This window comes from Erpetoichthys calabaricus, chromosome 3 (assembly GCF_900747795.2).
Source record: "Erpetoichthys calabaricus chromosome 3, fErpCal1.3, whole genome shotgun sequence".
Taxonomy (NCBI): Eukaryota; Metazoa; Chordata; class Cladistia; order Polypteriformes; family Polypteridae; genus Erpetoichthys; species Erpetoichthys calabaricus.
The window spans coordinates 95781713-95796936 of NC_041396.2; the positions used below are offsets into that span (position 1 = coordinate 95781713).

A 15224-nucleotide genomic window follows, 5' to 3' on the forward strand; every position below is an offset into this window, starting at 1 on the left:
TTGTGTTTCTCAAGTTTTGATCCTTTAACCTTTTATTGAAAATTACTTTTCCGTTGCCTCTGTGAGGAATCTTTCAGTTATCTGTGTGCCACTTACTACTTGTTCCAGACCAACTTCTTTCTACTTAGATCTCTCTCTTCTCCAGTGCCTCTTTCAGCAAAAACATCCAGCAAACGATTTAGATATGCGTTCAGAAGAACATACTATTTCTACAGAAGAGTTTTGAATGGTTAGACGCCCTAATCAAGTTAAATCAATGACAGTGCACATTCTATAAGACTGGTTTGACCAGCTTTAAGAATACAGGGATACAGTAATTATTTAGACACTACAAAGAGTAACTACTATATAGAGAAAGAGTTTGGTCCTATTAGAGTGCAACAAAGAAATAAGTATGGCTATAGTTGTAAGATCTCAAATGTGTACCCTCTGTAACCTTACTACTCGGGGGAATTCACCAAAAGTTCTATGGGCAAGTTTAACAAAGAATTCTAAAGTATGACACTTGAAAGACGGTTTTTGCATCAATTATATTTTACTTTAGCTTTTCTGATGATCCTTTGGTTTTGATTTTGTCTGTCTGGTCACTGTAACACCGCTGAAGTTGCTGTTAGATTGAAGGCACTATGGGAGCACATGCTCCTTCACGGAGTTCTGTGTGCATGTGTTTGTTGTGTTCTGTAGTCAACTATTGTCATTTAAGGATTCTAAATGCTACAGAGAGGTCATCAGAATTTCAGACACTTCTGAATTGCTTGGACTTCTGTTTTTCCCACAAGTATTATAAAGTTTGGTAATCAGCAGTTTTGCTACCTGTTGCTTTCCTTTTTGGTTTCTGTTCCCTGTATTTCTTGATCACTTTGTTATACTTTGTGGTGTTTCTTAATTTGTTCTTTTCTAATCCAGGTCTTTTCCAGCTTCACTGAGTTTCTGTGATGGTTTTCTTTTCTGTTAGATTTAATGTTTGAGCTCTCACCAAAGTCTGTGTCACTAAAAACTACATCACAATTTTTTTCTTTGTGCCATCAAAATAGGAGGGCACTTTGTTATCCTTCACCACTGTTATACATATACAATATACATATTACCATATATACTCGCATTTAAGTAAAAATCAATCATAAAATCAGACCCCGACTTATACACACGTTCAAAAATCCGACACTTTTTTTTTTGTTTTTAACATCTTCTTGCCTCCTCCAATCTCGCATCAGTTTCTCAGACACATCGTATTTTGTTGCAGCACCGCAGTTATCAATTTCTTTTGCCACTTCAACGACTTTTAATTTAAAGCCAGCTTCATATTTTCTTCTGATTGAACGCTCCATCGCAGATAAGGGATGCTCTTACGATAAAGGTGTATGAGGGTATGAGATACAAAAAACACAAAATAGTGCAAATGTCGCTTCAGAATAGTTCGGGTATTACCGTATGTTCACGTAGGCACAATACATAGAAAGAAAAAAAAAAGACACTGTGCTCCGTGGTTACTCTCTCAGGTGGGCGTTAGCATATCATAATCTCTTGGACCAATAGCGTGAGTTTTCTGCATTCGACCAATATAAAATACTGGAAATTATATGGGAAAATCAAGCTCCAACTTATTCACGGGAGAACTTAAATGCAAGTATATAGGGTATACTGTACATACAGGCAATATCATTTTGCCTGAAGAAGGGGCCTGAGTTGCCTCAGAAGCTTGCATATTGTAATCTTTTTAGTTAGCCAATAAAAGGTGTCATTTTGCTTGACTTCTCGCTACCTTCATAATGGCTAACACGGAACAGCACCCTAGTACTTCAGCACTATTGTAAGTTATTCTGAACCTCATATAGGGCATACAAGTAATTATTATGCTACATGATATTTGACTATCCTTTTATCCTCTAACACCTTACTTGCAATAACATAAACAGACATGGTTTTATACAATTGTACTGTATTTATTTTGTATGTTTTACTAGCATCCATGCATGCTTTAAAGCATTGTAAAGAATTTAAAGCACAGTATTTTGTATTCTTAAATAACTTGCTGGAGTGGTAATAAATGATAATATTTTTTGTAGTATGAATATGTTGCTCAAAAATTCTCAAATATATCTACTTTTTAATCTTTGTTATCTTCACAGGAAATTCCTCCATATAATGGATTTGGGTCATTGGAAGATTCTCTGCAAAACTGCCTGTCCCTCATTCCACAACCACCCAAGAAAGATTTCATTAAGATACTAGAAAATGACCACAAAATACTGAGATATGAAGCTAAGCTGGTAAGAGAGTGATAAGGTCGTAGTATGAAAACAAGTGAGGTGTTTACTTGGCCCAAAGGTAAAAACTGCAGGTGGAAAAAACAAAAAACAAAATGAAAACAATTAGAACCAATGTCACTAGCTAATGTTAAAGCGTCTTAACAACACATTTTTAGGTTTACAAGTCAATCACAGGACACCCATATTATTTTAAGCCTATTTTTTTATTTTGATGTGATACACTTTATTAATCCCCGAGGGGAAATTGTCTTTTTGCATGACCTTTAGGGGTCAGCCATTGTACAGCACCCCTGGTGCAATTTTCTGGTTAAGGGCCCAATGGGGTAGGATCGCTTCTGGCAGTAATGGGATTTGAGGTTGTTACTTAATCTGGAATGAAAAAAAGAAACACAAGAGTATCTACACTCTTAAAAGTGTCAGGAAACATCTTCAGGGAGGTGCCTTAGGGGAACCATTTTTGGTTCTCAAAGGACCCATCCACATGAAGGTTCCAGAAAGAACTTATTTATTTAGGTCCATAATAGGATCCATACAGTAAATAACCATGACTAGATGATAAAAGATTTGTGAAATCAGCTCATGATTTTTAAAGGACTCTTGCTATATACAATAACACAGGCTAAGTCCTTGTGCTCTTAATCTGTTAGTGTCCGGCTAGGTAGCCTACCAAACATAAAAAAAAAAGTTTTTTTTTTTTTTCCTACATGTTAGAAAGTTCGTCAAAACAGAATAAACCAACTTCACATGCAATGAACCACCCCCACCATGAAATGGTGCCTTATGAAGCAATGGTTCTATGAAGAATCACACAACTCAGTAAAGAACCAGAAAGTGCCATTAAAGAAGCAGTCTTTTTAAGAGTGTAGGCACTGGGAATGAAAACTAACTCAATTCCAGTGTGCGACAAGAGCACTACCCACTGTGTGATCCCAGAAAGCCATTAATCACTTTGGAGTCAAAATATATGGCACATGGAAAAAAGTCCTTAAAAGTTCATGGACTGCAGTCAACCATGGTTCACCGGAAATATAATGCTATACACACAACATTTCTAAACTATTTCTTTTTTCTCTCTCCAAAATTTTGCCATTGATCTTTTCCTGAACAATTAGTGTAACTCTTAATTTCTATAGTAGGTGTGCTAGTGAGTAAGGAGGTAGTGGCATTCTCAATATAAAAATAACAGTTATATTACAAGACTATAGTTGTAAAGGAATAAGAAATTATGTCAAAAATAGAATGATCTAAAAGCACAGTAATTAAAAAAATATTTCATTTAATGGAGCATTCGAAACACACTCGTTTTCTGGCACTTTTCAACAGGACAGTATAACACTAACATCTTCCTTCGAAATCAGTCTCATGGAGTAAAGTACCATCTGGTGGACAAAGTTGTAAACTTACAATTCATTAACAATTTCATCTACTATTGCCACATACTGTATGTATAATTTTCATTGAGAACGGAATATTATGAAGTTATGCTAAGTCTATTATCTACGCACACCTACCCTGTATAAACTTAAGTACATTACTGCATGGTTATGCCGATTCCTCCCTTGTGCCTACTAGTCAATTCTTTTGAGCCTTTGGAAAATGGCTTCTCCAGAGCAGCAATGGGAAAGAGTCCTGGTCACTGTTGGGCTCTTACAATTCTTAGTATATCCAAAATGGCCATGGTGGTACAGTGTTAACTTTCAAGTCAAGTCAAGTTGGGGAGCATGCATCGGTGCAGTGCATTGTCGCACCCACTACACGACAAAACAACTCGGAATCCCAGTTGGCAACCCCCCAGGCAGACACGCAGTCCAGTCCCACTCTCCAGAAATGACCCTCTATCTGCCGCAGCCAGTGTTACATGGGCAACCCCTTGGCCTGGTCCAGCCACTTGGGTCCCCAACAATGAGGATCTTACGAGCTGGATCACCCTCGGGGAAATGCGCCACATGGTCGTTGTACCGTAACTGACGCTCTCTCACAAGGCAGGTAATGTGACTCATTCGGGACTCCATGAGCAACCGCTCATTCAACACAAAGTCAAACCAACGGTACCCAAGGATTTTCCAAGGGGACACAGGACCAAAGGAGTCCAGTCTTTGCCTCAGGTCACTGGATAGCATCCATGTCTCACAACCATATAGCAAGACAGGAAGCACCAGGACTCTAAAGACTTGGACCTTCATCCTTTTGCATAGATATCGGGAGCGCCACACACCCCTTTCCAGCGACCTCATGACCCCCCTATGCTCTCCCAATCAGTCTACTGACTTCATAGGAAGAGTCACCAGAGACATGAATGTCACTGTCCAGGTAAGTAAACCTCTCAACAAGGTCAACACTCTCTCCGCAAACTGACACACTGCTGATGGCTGTGCCCAAGAGGTCATTAAAGGCCTGGATCTTGGTTTTTATCCGGGACTCTCCCAAGCCCAGACACTCAGACTCCTCGTTCAGTCTCTCGAGCTTTAGTGTCGCTGCCTTACAAATCCAGTGTCTTATGTTTGAATCCTGCTTCTGGCTATTTGTGTGGAGTTCTCTCCATGTTAGTTTGGGTTTTCTCCCTCATCCCCAAAGACAAAACTGTCATTGTGCGAGTATGTGTGTGGGCAGTGGCTAACCTACATTTTTGAGGTCCTGAAGGTTGAACTGTTATGGGAGGCCCTTTCGTAACCAGCAATGAGCTCTGGGTAACCACTGTTACTTTCTTCAGTAGGGGAGTTCCACAACAGATCAGTATCATTTTTATTTTTTAAATGTAACCACTACATCTCAGATTTTAATTAATATTGCTGTACTGGATTATCTCACATGTCAAAGTCACTATGCCTTGTAGTTTTCAAGTTCTGGGGTAATGAAAATTAAGGTTGCTTCAGGGACCCATCCAGTATTAGGGACCGTGAAGTTTAAGTTTCATTAGCTTCATAGTAGATCCACCCCTGTGTGTTGGTCTTGCAGTGGACTGTCACTCTGTTCAAGTCTGGTTCTACGACTAATGCTTCTAGGATATGCAAACCTTGGAGTAAGTGAGTTTTGAGAATGTCATTAAATTACGAGGGATGTTCAAAAAGTTTCCGCACTTTTTTTTTTTTTTTTAAACTCTATTTATTAAGGATTTCAAAAACAAATTACATCACATTTCTACATAGTCACCTTCATTTGCAATGCAATTTTCCTAGCATTGTACCAACTTTTTAATGCCTAATTACTACTCCTCCCGCCTTCACCGTTTCCAAAGAAAATCTAAAAGTGCAGAAACTTTTTGAACGTCACTCGTAAAATGGCTATTGTGACTTGGGATGCACCAACTATCCAATGTGAAATTGTTAGACTAGTTAGTCTTAGCCTCAATTAAAAGACCTACAGCATAAGCAGGAGCTAAAAGTTGAGATTTACAAAATTTTGTAAATGAACTCTGATCCGTTATAAACAATTTTTGTTTACAATCTAGTAAAATCTAATACTTTTTCAAATGGGTAGGTGTTTTTTGTTTGGTATAAAGAGGTATAAATAAAAATATTAAAACATAAAAAACTACTGAATGGAAAGCCCAGAATGCCATACTTTTGTACTACAGTATGTTCCTAAGCAGTGGTTGCACCAGACAGTAATAATGTTAAAGGTGGTTGTGTGGGGGAAATATAGTTCAGAGGGGACCGACAAAAAAAAAAAAAAAAAAAGCAACAAAAAACTAAGGACAAGTAACATTTCAAGCAAAATTTCATATAAAATTTAAAACTTCTTATATAATACGCTACCGTGGCTGTTCGTTTGTCTGTCCAGGATTTTAAATCACCTATAGCTTGTAAACCGTTTGACCTATTGACCTGAAATTTGGTACACATATACTACGTGACGTCTACTATCCGCTTTCGGAGTGATGATTGACCTCCAAGATTATTCCTCTTCTTTGTCTTTTATTTTATTGTACAATCAACACTCAGCAATGGTCAGCAGGGCAGCCATGTGGTGCATGCATACGGGTGCCGTTCTCATCCCTCCCACCTTCACCGTCACTCCCCCCACCTCTTCATATCTTAAATCATTCTCGAGGCAGATTGAAGACTTAAGTGCCAGCTTAAGTGAAAAATTAAGGAAAACATACAAAATAATTGTAACACAAACACTGACAGTCAGTTTTAACAAGAAAAGATGCCAACGAAAGAAGAGAAGAAGCGGGCCACTAGGGTGCAGAAAAGAAGAGCTGCTCAGGAAGCAGCAAGCGCATCAGCCTCTGAGCAAACGAATGCTAAATGTACAGAGAAAGAGGATGAAAACTAGGAATGCTCAAGTCAAGTGTATTCACTGCATGTTATTGTGTATATTTATATTTAAACTAAAAAAGGCAACTTATATTTAATTGTTCTTGTTGTAGCCTGATAGTATAATACCTAGGGGGCTAAATATGAAGATGAATGCTGGAAATTCTGTGGTGATGGCTTAAAGCAAAAGGTCCTCAGGCATCAGTGTGTGAAGTAGTGATGTTGGGAGGTGTAGTGTGTATTACAAGAAGAGGTTTTCTAAAGACTGGTAGTCTGCAGCTGGTGGACACTAATCTATTAAAATGAAAAGATTTAAAAAATTGTGGGAAAACAGCAAAGCCCTAATACCTTAATATTAGGTAGCCCAGGAGAGCTGTGTGGAAGAAGTTCCCCATGTTGTAATGTATTTTTTAAATTTTATATGGAAGTGTGTCATGGCTGAGAAAGTAAAAGGTTGACATGGGTATGTGTGGAGATGCTCTGAGGCACAAGATGATGCCTACAGTCTTGTGAGAAAGGATCAGTTCGCAGTCCGACCGAATGCAATCACTTTACCATAGTGAGGTTCAGCACTTATGACTCCATATGAATCCAACAGAATAAAAAAAAAAAAAAAGATTAAAAAAAATGTGAGGATAGTTTTTGACTAACACACCTATGTTTTTAAGTTAAAACTGAATGTACTCTAATTTCGTATTGTACAGGACTCTCCAAATCCCGAAGACCATGGAAGACGCTTCATCCTCTCTTATTACTTGTCCAATGACATGATCAGCATATTTGAGCCACCAGTAAGAAACTCAGGGACCATTGGAGGGAAATTTCTGGAGAAGACACGTATTCCTAAACCAGATGGAACTATCGATAACCCACAGTACTATGGACCGTCTGATTTAGCAATTGGAAGTACCATAGAAGGTAAATTTAATTATGATAACCTGGCTCCAGAATTTATTTTCCATCTCAGAATGTGCTTTCAATTATAATTCAGTAACCTTTTATGAGTTATGTTCCTTTAAAGCCTATGTGTGTATAACAAGTCATAAATGCATTTGGAGATATGTCCCCTTACGATCGGCAAGTTGCATAGCTGCAGCTATTTATTGCATGAACTTGAGACAAATGTCTTGCAAAAAAGTTGATAGTGTTGCTTTTTCACCAATTTTGTATTCACAGAAGCAAAAGTATTGTAAAGCTTGAAGAGATGTGAATATTTGAGCACCCAATGCTACAGGGATAGGCTTAGATTCCCCAGATCCTTTAAATAGATAAAATGAATTTGAGAACTCGAATTGACTTAAATGTAATTCGTATGTTTTCTAAAGTGATATTTAAAAAAAATTAGAAAACATTGTAGAAGTATGATAATACTGACTACCCACTATGGACAACGTGAGGTGACATCCGTCAATAGTGCCTAGGGCTACAAATGGGCTTTGACCGGCACTGGAAATATGCATGCATATTTGAGATTCAAAGGAAGAATGAGCAATTTACAAGGCTTTGAAAGTGGTATGAAAAAGGGTAACAAACTCAACAGCATGACTACATCACAAGTAGCAACCTTACTGGGGCTTTCATGTACCACAGTGTCTTGGCCGAGTTATGAATGGCCAGCCACCCAAATAAAGTCTAGCCAATGCTGGCCCTTTGGTTGAAATGTGCTACTGTAATTTACTAATACCATAACTGTGAATATATTTTACGTAAAAGCCTCAAGTTTGTACTCTGTAAAGAGATCAATGCAAGATTAAACTAAATTAAAATGAAACGTTTGTATAAAAAGACAGATGAATTACTTAATTTAAGAATCAAAATAAATTTTTAATACAGTACAACAGTAATCCTAAAAGACATTCTGTATATCAGAATGCGAAAGACCTTGCCAGCCAATCACCCAATCAAATTCAGTCATTTCTGCGATAAAGATGTTACTCTGGCAACAAAGAATAAAAGAACATATTTCAGGATTTGAAAAACATAACCTGGTCTGCTGAACTCCAGTTTTTGTGATTTCAAAGAGAAAGAAATTTGGCGAAAACCCCATGAGTACCCAAATTTATTCCACTGGATGTGAACAGAGTCCTTCCTGCATGGAGTTTGCATGTTCTCATCGTGTCTGCGTGGGTTTCCTCCGGGTGCTCCGGTTTCCTCCCACAGTCCAAAGCCATGCAGGTTAGGTGGATTGGCAATTCTAAATTGTCCCTAGTGTGTGCTTGGTGTGTGGGTGTATGTGTGTGTGTGTGCCCTGTGGTGGGTTGGCGCCCTGCCCGGGATTGGTTCCTGCCTCACGCCCTGTGTTGGCTGGGATTGGCTCCAGCAGACCCCCCGTGACCCTGTGTTCGGATTTAGCGGGTTGGAAAATGGATGGATGGATGTGAACAGTGCTGGCCAGTGAAGGTGGCGTAACAGTGAGAACTGTGTTATCGCTGCACCCATGTACCCCTTGATACAGGAAGAGCAGGAGTGGAATGCCACACAATACCATACCATACCATTTTTATTTGTTAAGCGCTTAAGAACACAGCATTACAACTGACCGAAGCGCTGACAATAGAATAATATCATGGAGTTGTAGCATTTTTGTACAATGAAATTCTCATGTGCATGTGCTACTCAACATGAAACATGTCGGCATTCTCTAGTGCCATGATTGTTGTCTAAAATAACCTTATCTTGAATCTTATGTCTTTCTTACTGGCAAAATCTCAGAACATATTTGTGTTATATACACATACACAAACTCATTTCTTATTGCAAGTGTATGATAAGTTAATCTGGTAACAAGGCCAAATATTAACATAACACAAAATGTTTCAAATTACAACCAATTATGCAGGCTTTTTTCTTGAACATAATATGTACTGTATACTATTCTAGAGCGTGCGCATACATACTGTATATACAAATTATCTGTACAGTGCTGGACAAGTGCACATTTTCCTGCCTGCAGTGTACACATCTATGAATGGGAATTGCAAAATACTATTGCTCCATGCCACAAGAATAAGAAAAGTCCTAGACTATTGTTCCTAGAACTTGGCAGTAAGTTCAGTCAGCAGAACTCAATCCAACCATTCCATTTTGGAATAACTGCTCGCCCACCCCCAAGTTTGATTTACCGGATATACAATTTAAAGAGATTGTTATTTTCATGGGAATTGTTACATATGCATTATTTTCACCTTTACTTTAAAACTTTTATAAAAACAATACTTGTCCTTTATTTCCGGCCCTGGGTGTGGTTAAATCTCTTTCTCGCAGGACGTACAATGCTGCTCGTATTGTGAAGAGGGGGGCTGCTGAATGCATGCAAAGGAGAAGCGTTCGGATCATCTGCTGGCTTGTTGCTCTGTTCTGCTTGTCATTGTTTTAAGAACTGGGAGCACATGAAGTGTGTTTGCCAAAAGCATTCAAACAACTACTAGGTTAGATGTCTGTGAACTTGTTTTAAAATGTTGTCTCACTGCCTTGTCTCACGGGACGTTAAAGTGTCTCTCGCGGGACGTCAGATTGTCTTCCGAGAAGATGACGTCTCGTCTCCCTACTCTCCCTCCAAGATTTTTTTTTTTTTTAAAGAATAGAGAGAAATGAAACGTGGTACCCTGTATTAGTCATGTAGAACTACTATCAGCTATGGGACACATTGGAGTTGGCATGAGACATTACCTCTGTGCCACAATTTCACCACCTTGTTGATTCAATCTACCAAGACTTTTTCGACAGCAATTGAGAAGCATAACTCAGTTTTAGTAAGATGAACAATGCCTAGCTTAAAGTTGCCCAGATGTGCCAAACTAATCTTTAGGCAAAACAAAAGCCAGTTTAATTGGCTAATAAGGCAGAAACCACCAAACAAACATTCTGAACTGAGGGGTTAGTCTAGCTGTACCAAAACCCATACCTTGACAAATTATTTTCCATTTGTTGTGGAGTTGTGACCTTGTCCTCTTGAGCGGTGCTAATTTAAACCCAGCTGGTGTGGTCATTCCCACCTCATCCACCGAGTCACTTCCATGGTCCAGACTGACTCAAGGGGGTACTGCCACTTAAATTCGGCACTAAATCTTTGGCCCAGACAATGGTTTTCATGGACACGTCAACCCTGCATGTGCGTCTGAGCATCAAAAACCCAAGATGTCTTAAACTTCTCAAAAGCCTCTTGCCTCGACAGAGATAGAGTGTTGGCTTCAGAGTTCTTTCCTGCTTTGCATTTGTACTGACGTCACCACACAGCAGACAATGTTAAGAGACTGTTCAACTTAATATTTGTCTGATGCATTTTACAGGAAGGATACATATGTGCTAATTTGTATCTATATTTTGGCATTAAGAGGGTCTGCATCTATCCCAGTAACAGTGGGTATAATGCAGGAATCATCTTCCTTACTATTGTTAATTTCAAGCTAATCATATCCTTTTTATCTGTTCCATAGTATTTGGCCATTGGTTTAGACTGACCAATGCAGATGAGTATGTGCTGAAGTTCTTAGAAGCAAATGCTGAAAATATTCCATTGGAAACGTTGAATTCAATAAGACAGGTTGTGAAGGACAACCCCATACAACTGATGAACTGCAGTGAGTAGGTAAGCATATGCTTTGAATCGACATTGTCAGAAATCTCAAAATATCAATGGAGAGCACAGCCGTGGTATAGCATTCTTTTTCTCCCTCACTGCTACAATACTGGTGTTCATTCATGACTTAAATTTAGATGCTGTTATTTTAGTGTGTTCCAAAGGCCAAAGACCAGGCCGTGGAAAAGCAAAAAATCAAAGTCAAATCACTCTTCTGTATTTTTATATTACGCCGAGTCACCTGAGAGGACGACACATGGGAACACCGAAATAAAATTCTTTCAGCAGCCGGTCATTTACAATATAAAAGGAAGGCAGCAAAAAATGAGAGAGGAAGGCCTCCAACTAGTGATTGCTTATACAAGTGGGAATTCTGCTCTTCTGTTTAATGTTCTTCTTGATCATTCCAATGACTTAATGATACCAGAAATATGTATCAGCACTGAGCAATTTATATCACACCATCTGAACACTAACCTGTCTCTCGTATTTTGTAGATCTGGATGGAAGCCTTCATGACACACTGCAGCAGAAAGTGGTATTGACCTCTGGAATACCTTTGATGCCTGATATATCTTAAAAACACTATAAAAGAAAACATTTAGTACAAATGTCACCTTGATGAAGTCCGTATAGCCATAAAGAATGAAACAAAGAAATTATGGGCCTTCTATTATATATGTGATGTGTGCTCCTGTCTGTAGTGGTGTCTTACCCTTTTTGTTACTCTCATAAACTTTGTTTTGCATGTGTTTGTTAGGAAAGCTAAGTATCTCTGCTAGGTCAGTGATTACTTAGCAACTTGATATTTTTGACAGAAAGCCCCAATTTTAATTTCCCCTCTGCGTACTCTGTATGTAAATAATTATTAACTCTAACAGGAGTCCGCACCTTACCTGGTGACATAAGCAGCACTGAACTTTGCATCAGTCGTGTAATAAACTACAGAGCATTCTTAAATGATGGGCGTTAAAGTCATAAATAATTAGACTAAGTTATTATTATCGGCAACAGTAGCTATAGTATATCACGTCATAATAATAATAATAATAATAATTTAAAATGGTGAAGCAGGTTATGAGGAGCGTGCTCATTTTCACTTAAAAATCTCAATGATACAATACAATTTATTTTTATATAGCCCAAAAATCACACAACGGTGACCACCAAATTTACCTCAGGGGACAAATAAAGTTGTATTGATCTAAAATATTTTAATTTAGTGAGACCAATTGTCAGCAACTTTTCTTGCAACCGCTTCTTTATTAGAAGCTATTTTTGTTGTAACTTTATACCTGATGTTTAACTAGATAGTTTTAGCTGTACTTTCCTTCTGCCCCATGTTGTATGAAATTTCTTCTTTAGTTTGATTTACAATTTCAGAGAAAAGTTAAATCAGTGGGCTGGAATGGATGACTCCTGTAATTATTTGTTGCTTTATTTCATGCTAAATATTTGCCACAATCAATTTACTTTATGAGGAACACACAGTGGTGCAAACGGGTTGTGTTAGCTAGCTTGCTGTTTGTGCCGTATTTTCTGATTGAAGTAATCAGAAATATAAAAGTAAACCAAATGAATAGGAAAGAGTGTAGAAGTAACTTAACTCCGGTGTTCTGAAGGATGCGAGTTCATCGAGAAATAAAACCTTTCCTGTCGGTAATGGCTCTCTAAATGTCATATAACATCTCATTAAACGAGAAGTGCAATTGACTTCAAGTTACAAAACTGGAACAAAAAATTGCTACGACTATAGGTCATTTGGACCAGAGTCTCATAACGTCTAGTTTGGTTCTTCAAGGTGTTCCAGCTCTTCACCTCAACAAGGAGGAAATCCACATTTTCTCAAGATCACTTGGAGGCTCTTTCAGCCGGTTTCTTTCCATTCCTTTTGATTCATCATGAAATCAGTCCTTTTGGCTTTGCACGTGCTGGCAATCCTGAGGCTAAAAACAGGAGATGTCCCTCAGGGCTCATCAGACAGTATATTATGACGTTTAAAAGCGAGAAGTGTTTGCAGCTACTGTTGAACTAAATGGCCGGTTTTGAAACAGCCAATAACACTGTGTCCAAAGGTTCCTCTGTATTTGTGGAATTAGAACTGGACCACTATCAATTGGCGAGTCTCTGTTTTCTGTAGTATCTTTATAGCATCATCACAAGATGCTTTGAAAAGCAGGCCATTATAACAGAATGCAATGCAGGTGAAAACTCAAATGCTCGGGGCATCCAAAAAGTTACGGAGATATCAAAGCAACCTCTTGGAGGGCTTGAACATTCAAGTAAGACGTTCAATATACTGTGTACACTTAACAGAACTACTAGGAGTACAATTACAACCCAGACGATATTTGCTATATTTTGACAACAGTATTATCCATAAGGAACGATCGGAGTCCACTTTCCAGTTAATGTTAGTTGACCCTGTGCACAAACTGCACTTTAAATATGGAGGGGGTGGAAACGTACTGAAGAAGGAGTTTTCAATGTCATTAGAAACCAAAATTAAATTTAAAGAATTGGTGAATTCAGAAAGAATTTAACATTCCTGAGCAACAAAGTGATAACAACAACAACAACAACAGGTCAAATATTAACACTGCTATTTCAGGGAGAGAAATGTTGTGCTATGGTGTACCGTAAACTATTTTTTCAAATAAATATTTCAGAATTGTTGCTGGTTGTGTGTTTACTTATTCCTGGTTACTTTAACCTAGACTATTTCGATGTAGAGTAATAAAGCAGTGCCTTCCACTTTCTTAAAAGTGTAGTCGGCTGTTTGAGATAAGATTAATAGACTGAATGCCTCTATAGAGTCTGACAATTGCTTAACGTAATGTTTACAGACTGTAGAGGTCATAAACTCCGGGCCTGCTCTTCTCTTTGGTGCACAGGGCCATAGTCTGCATTGCCACCTGCACCCTGTTTTTTCAATCTGCCACTCGTATAAAAATTCTGCCTTCAGACTAAAGGACAACATTTTCTGCCATTCTATAGGATTCCAGATGAACAAGTTCACGCTTGTTATAGATTCTGTCTAAACTAAAGAGAATATATGCCAATATGAGGGTATATCAAAAAGTAAAGGCACTTTGAAAATGATGCAGTAACCGCAACGGATAGAAGCTGATACAATACAACACAAAGCAGTGTCGTATGGCTAATGTAGTTCAAAAACATGCAGCACTGCGCTCTGCCGTTAGTCTAATTCAAGCCAAGGTCAAAAGAACATGGGATTGCACCATTTCTGAACAAAGTGCCATAGTGGGCAGAGACATGGAATGTGGTGCATAGCATACCATGTAAAGCGTGTCAGACATCAAAAACACTTGACACACGTATACAGGAACATCGCAATGCAGTCAGAAGAAAGGAACCAACAATCTCTAACTTACACACTGTGGGAAGCAGCCCGGACACAGACAGGCGGACATAATTTTGTCACCCAACACACGTTTATTTACAATATTTACAAAATTTATGAAGCACACAACCCAGTGCTGCAGCACCAATTACCCCAAAGTCCAGGCCCTCTCACAATGCCTTTCTTCGCCGCCTCCACTCCTCTGCTCCAAGACTTGTCCACTTCCACCCGACTCCAGCCATCAAACTGAGGGAGGCGGCCCCATTTATATATGTGCTCCAGGTGCTTCCTGGCAATCTTCCACCGGCACTCCCCAGTGTGGCGGAAGTGCCAGTTGCATCCCCGGAAGCACTCCGGGTGTCCCTGCTTCTCTTCCCCCCAGCACTTCCAGGTGTGGCGGAAGTGCTGAGGTCCAAGGCTGCCAAGGCATCCGGACGCCCCCTGGCAGTGACCATGGGCCCCTACAGGGTTGAGCTTCAAAGCTCTGTACCCGTGGCCCCCAAAGCAACCAGGGCTGTCACCCCCTCGTGGTCTTGAGGAGGCACAAGCCCTCCTCTGGTCCTCCTGGGCGTCCCGGCTGTGTATCACCCCCAGCCGCTTGCCATAACACATACATGTTCAACCAGACACACATTTAATTGGGACTCGGTACAAGTAAAATTCAAAGCTAATACTAAAAGTGCCACAGAACTGGCCGAAATGTGGATATCCAGTGAAAGCAGCATTAACAGACATTTGGACCCAGAACATGC

At 39.2% G+C, this 15224-nt stretch overlaps 1 protein-coding gene across 2 annotated transcripts in view; it reads left to right on the forward strand.

Moving 5' to 3' along the window:
• The window catches only part of efhc1 (EF-hand domain (C-terminal) containing 1), a 67299-nt gene extending 53515 nt beyond the window's left edge, over positions 1-13784 (forward strand). For both annotated transcript variants that reach the window (XM_028797186.2, XM_051924609.1), the window contains 4 exons: positions 2130-2270; positions 7234-7447; positions 10966-11117; positions 11606-13784. In XM_028797186.2, coding sequence (XP_028653019.1) covers positions 2130-2270; positions 7234-7447; positions 10966-11117 — 507 coding nt within the window. In that variant the 3' untranslated portion in view covers positions 11606-13784. The remainder of the gene's footprint in view (positions 1-2129; positions 2271-7233; positions 7448-10965; positions 11118-11605) is intronic.
• The last annotated feature ends 1440 nt before the right edge of the window (positions 13785-15224 follow it).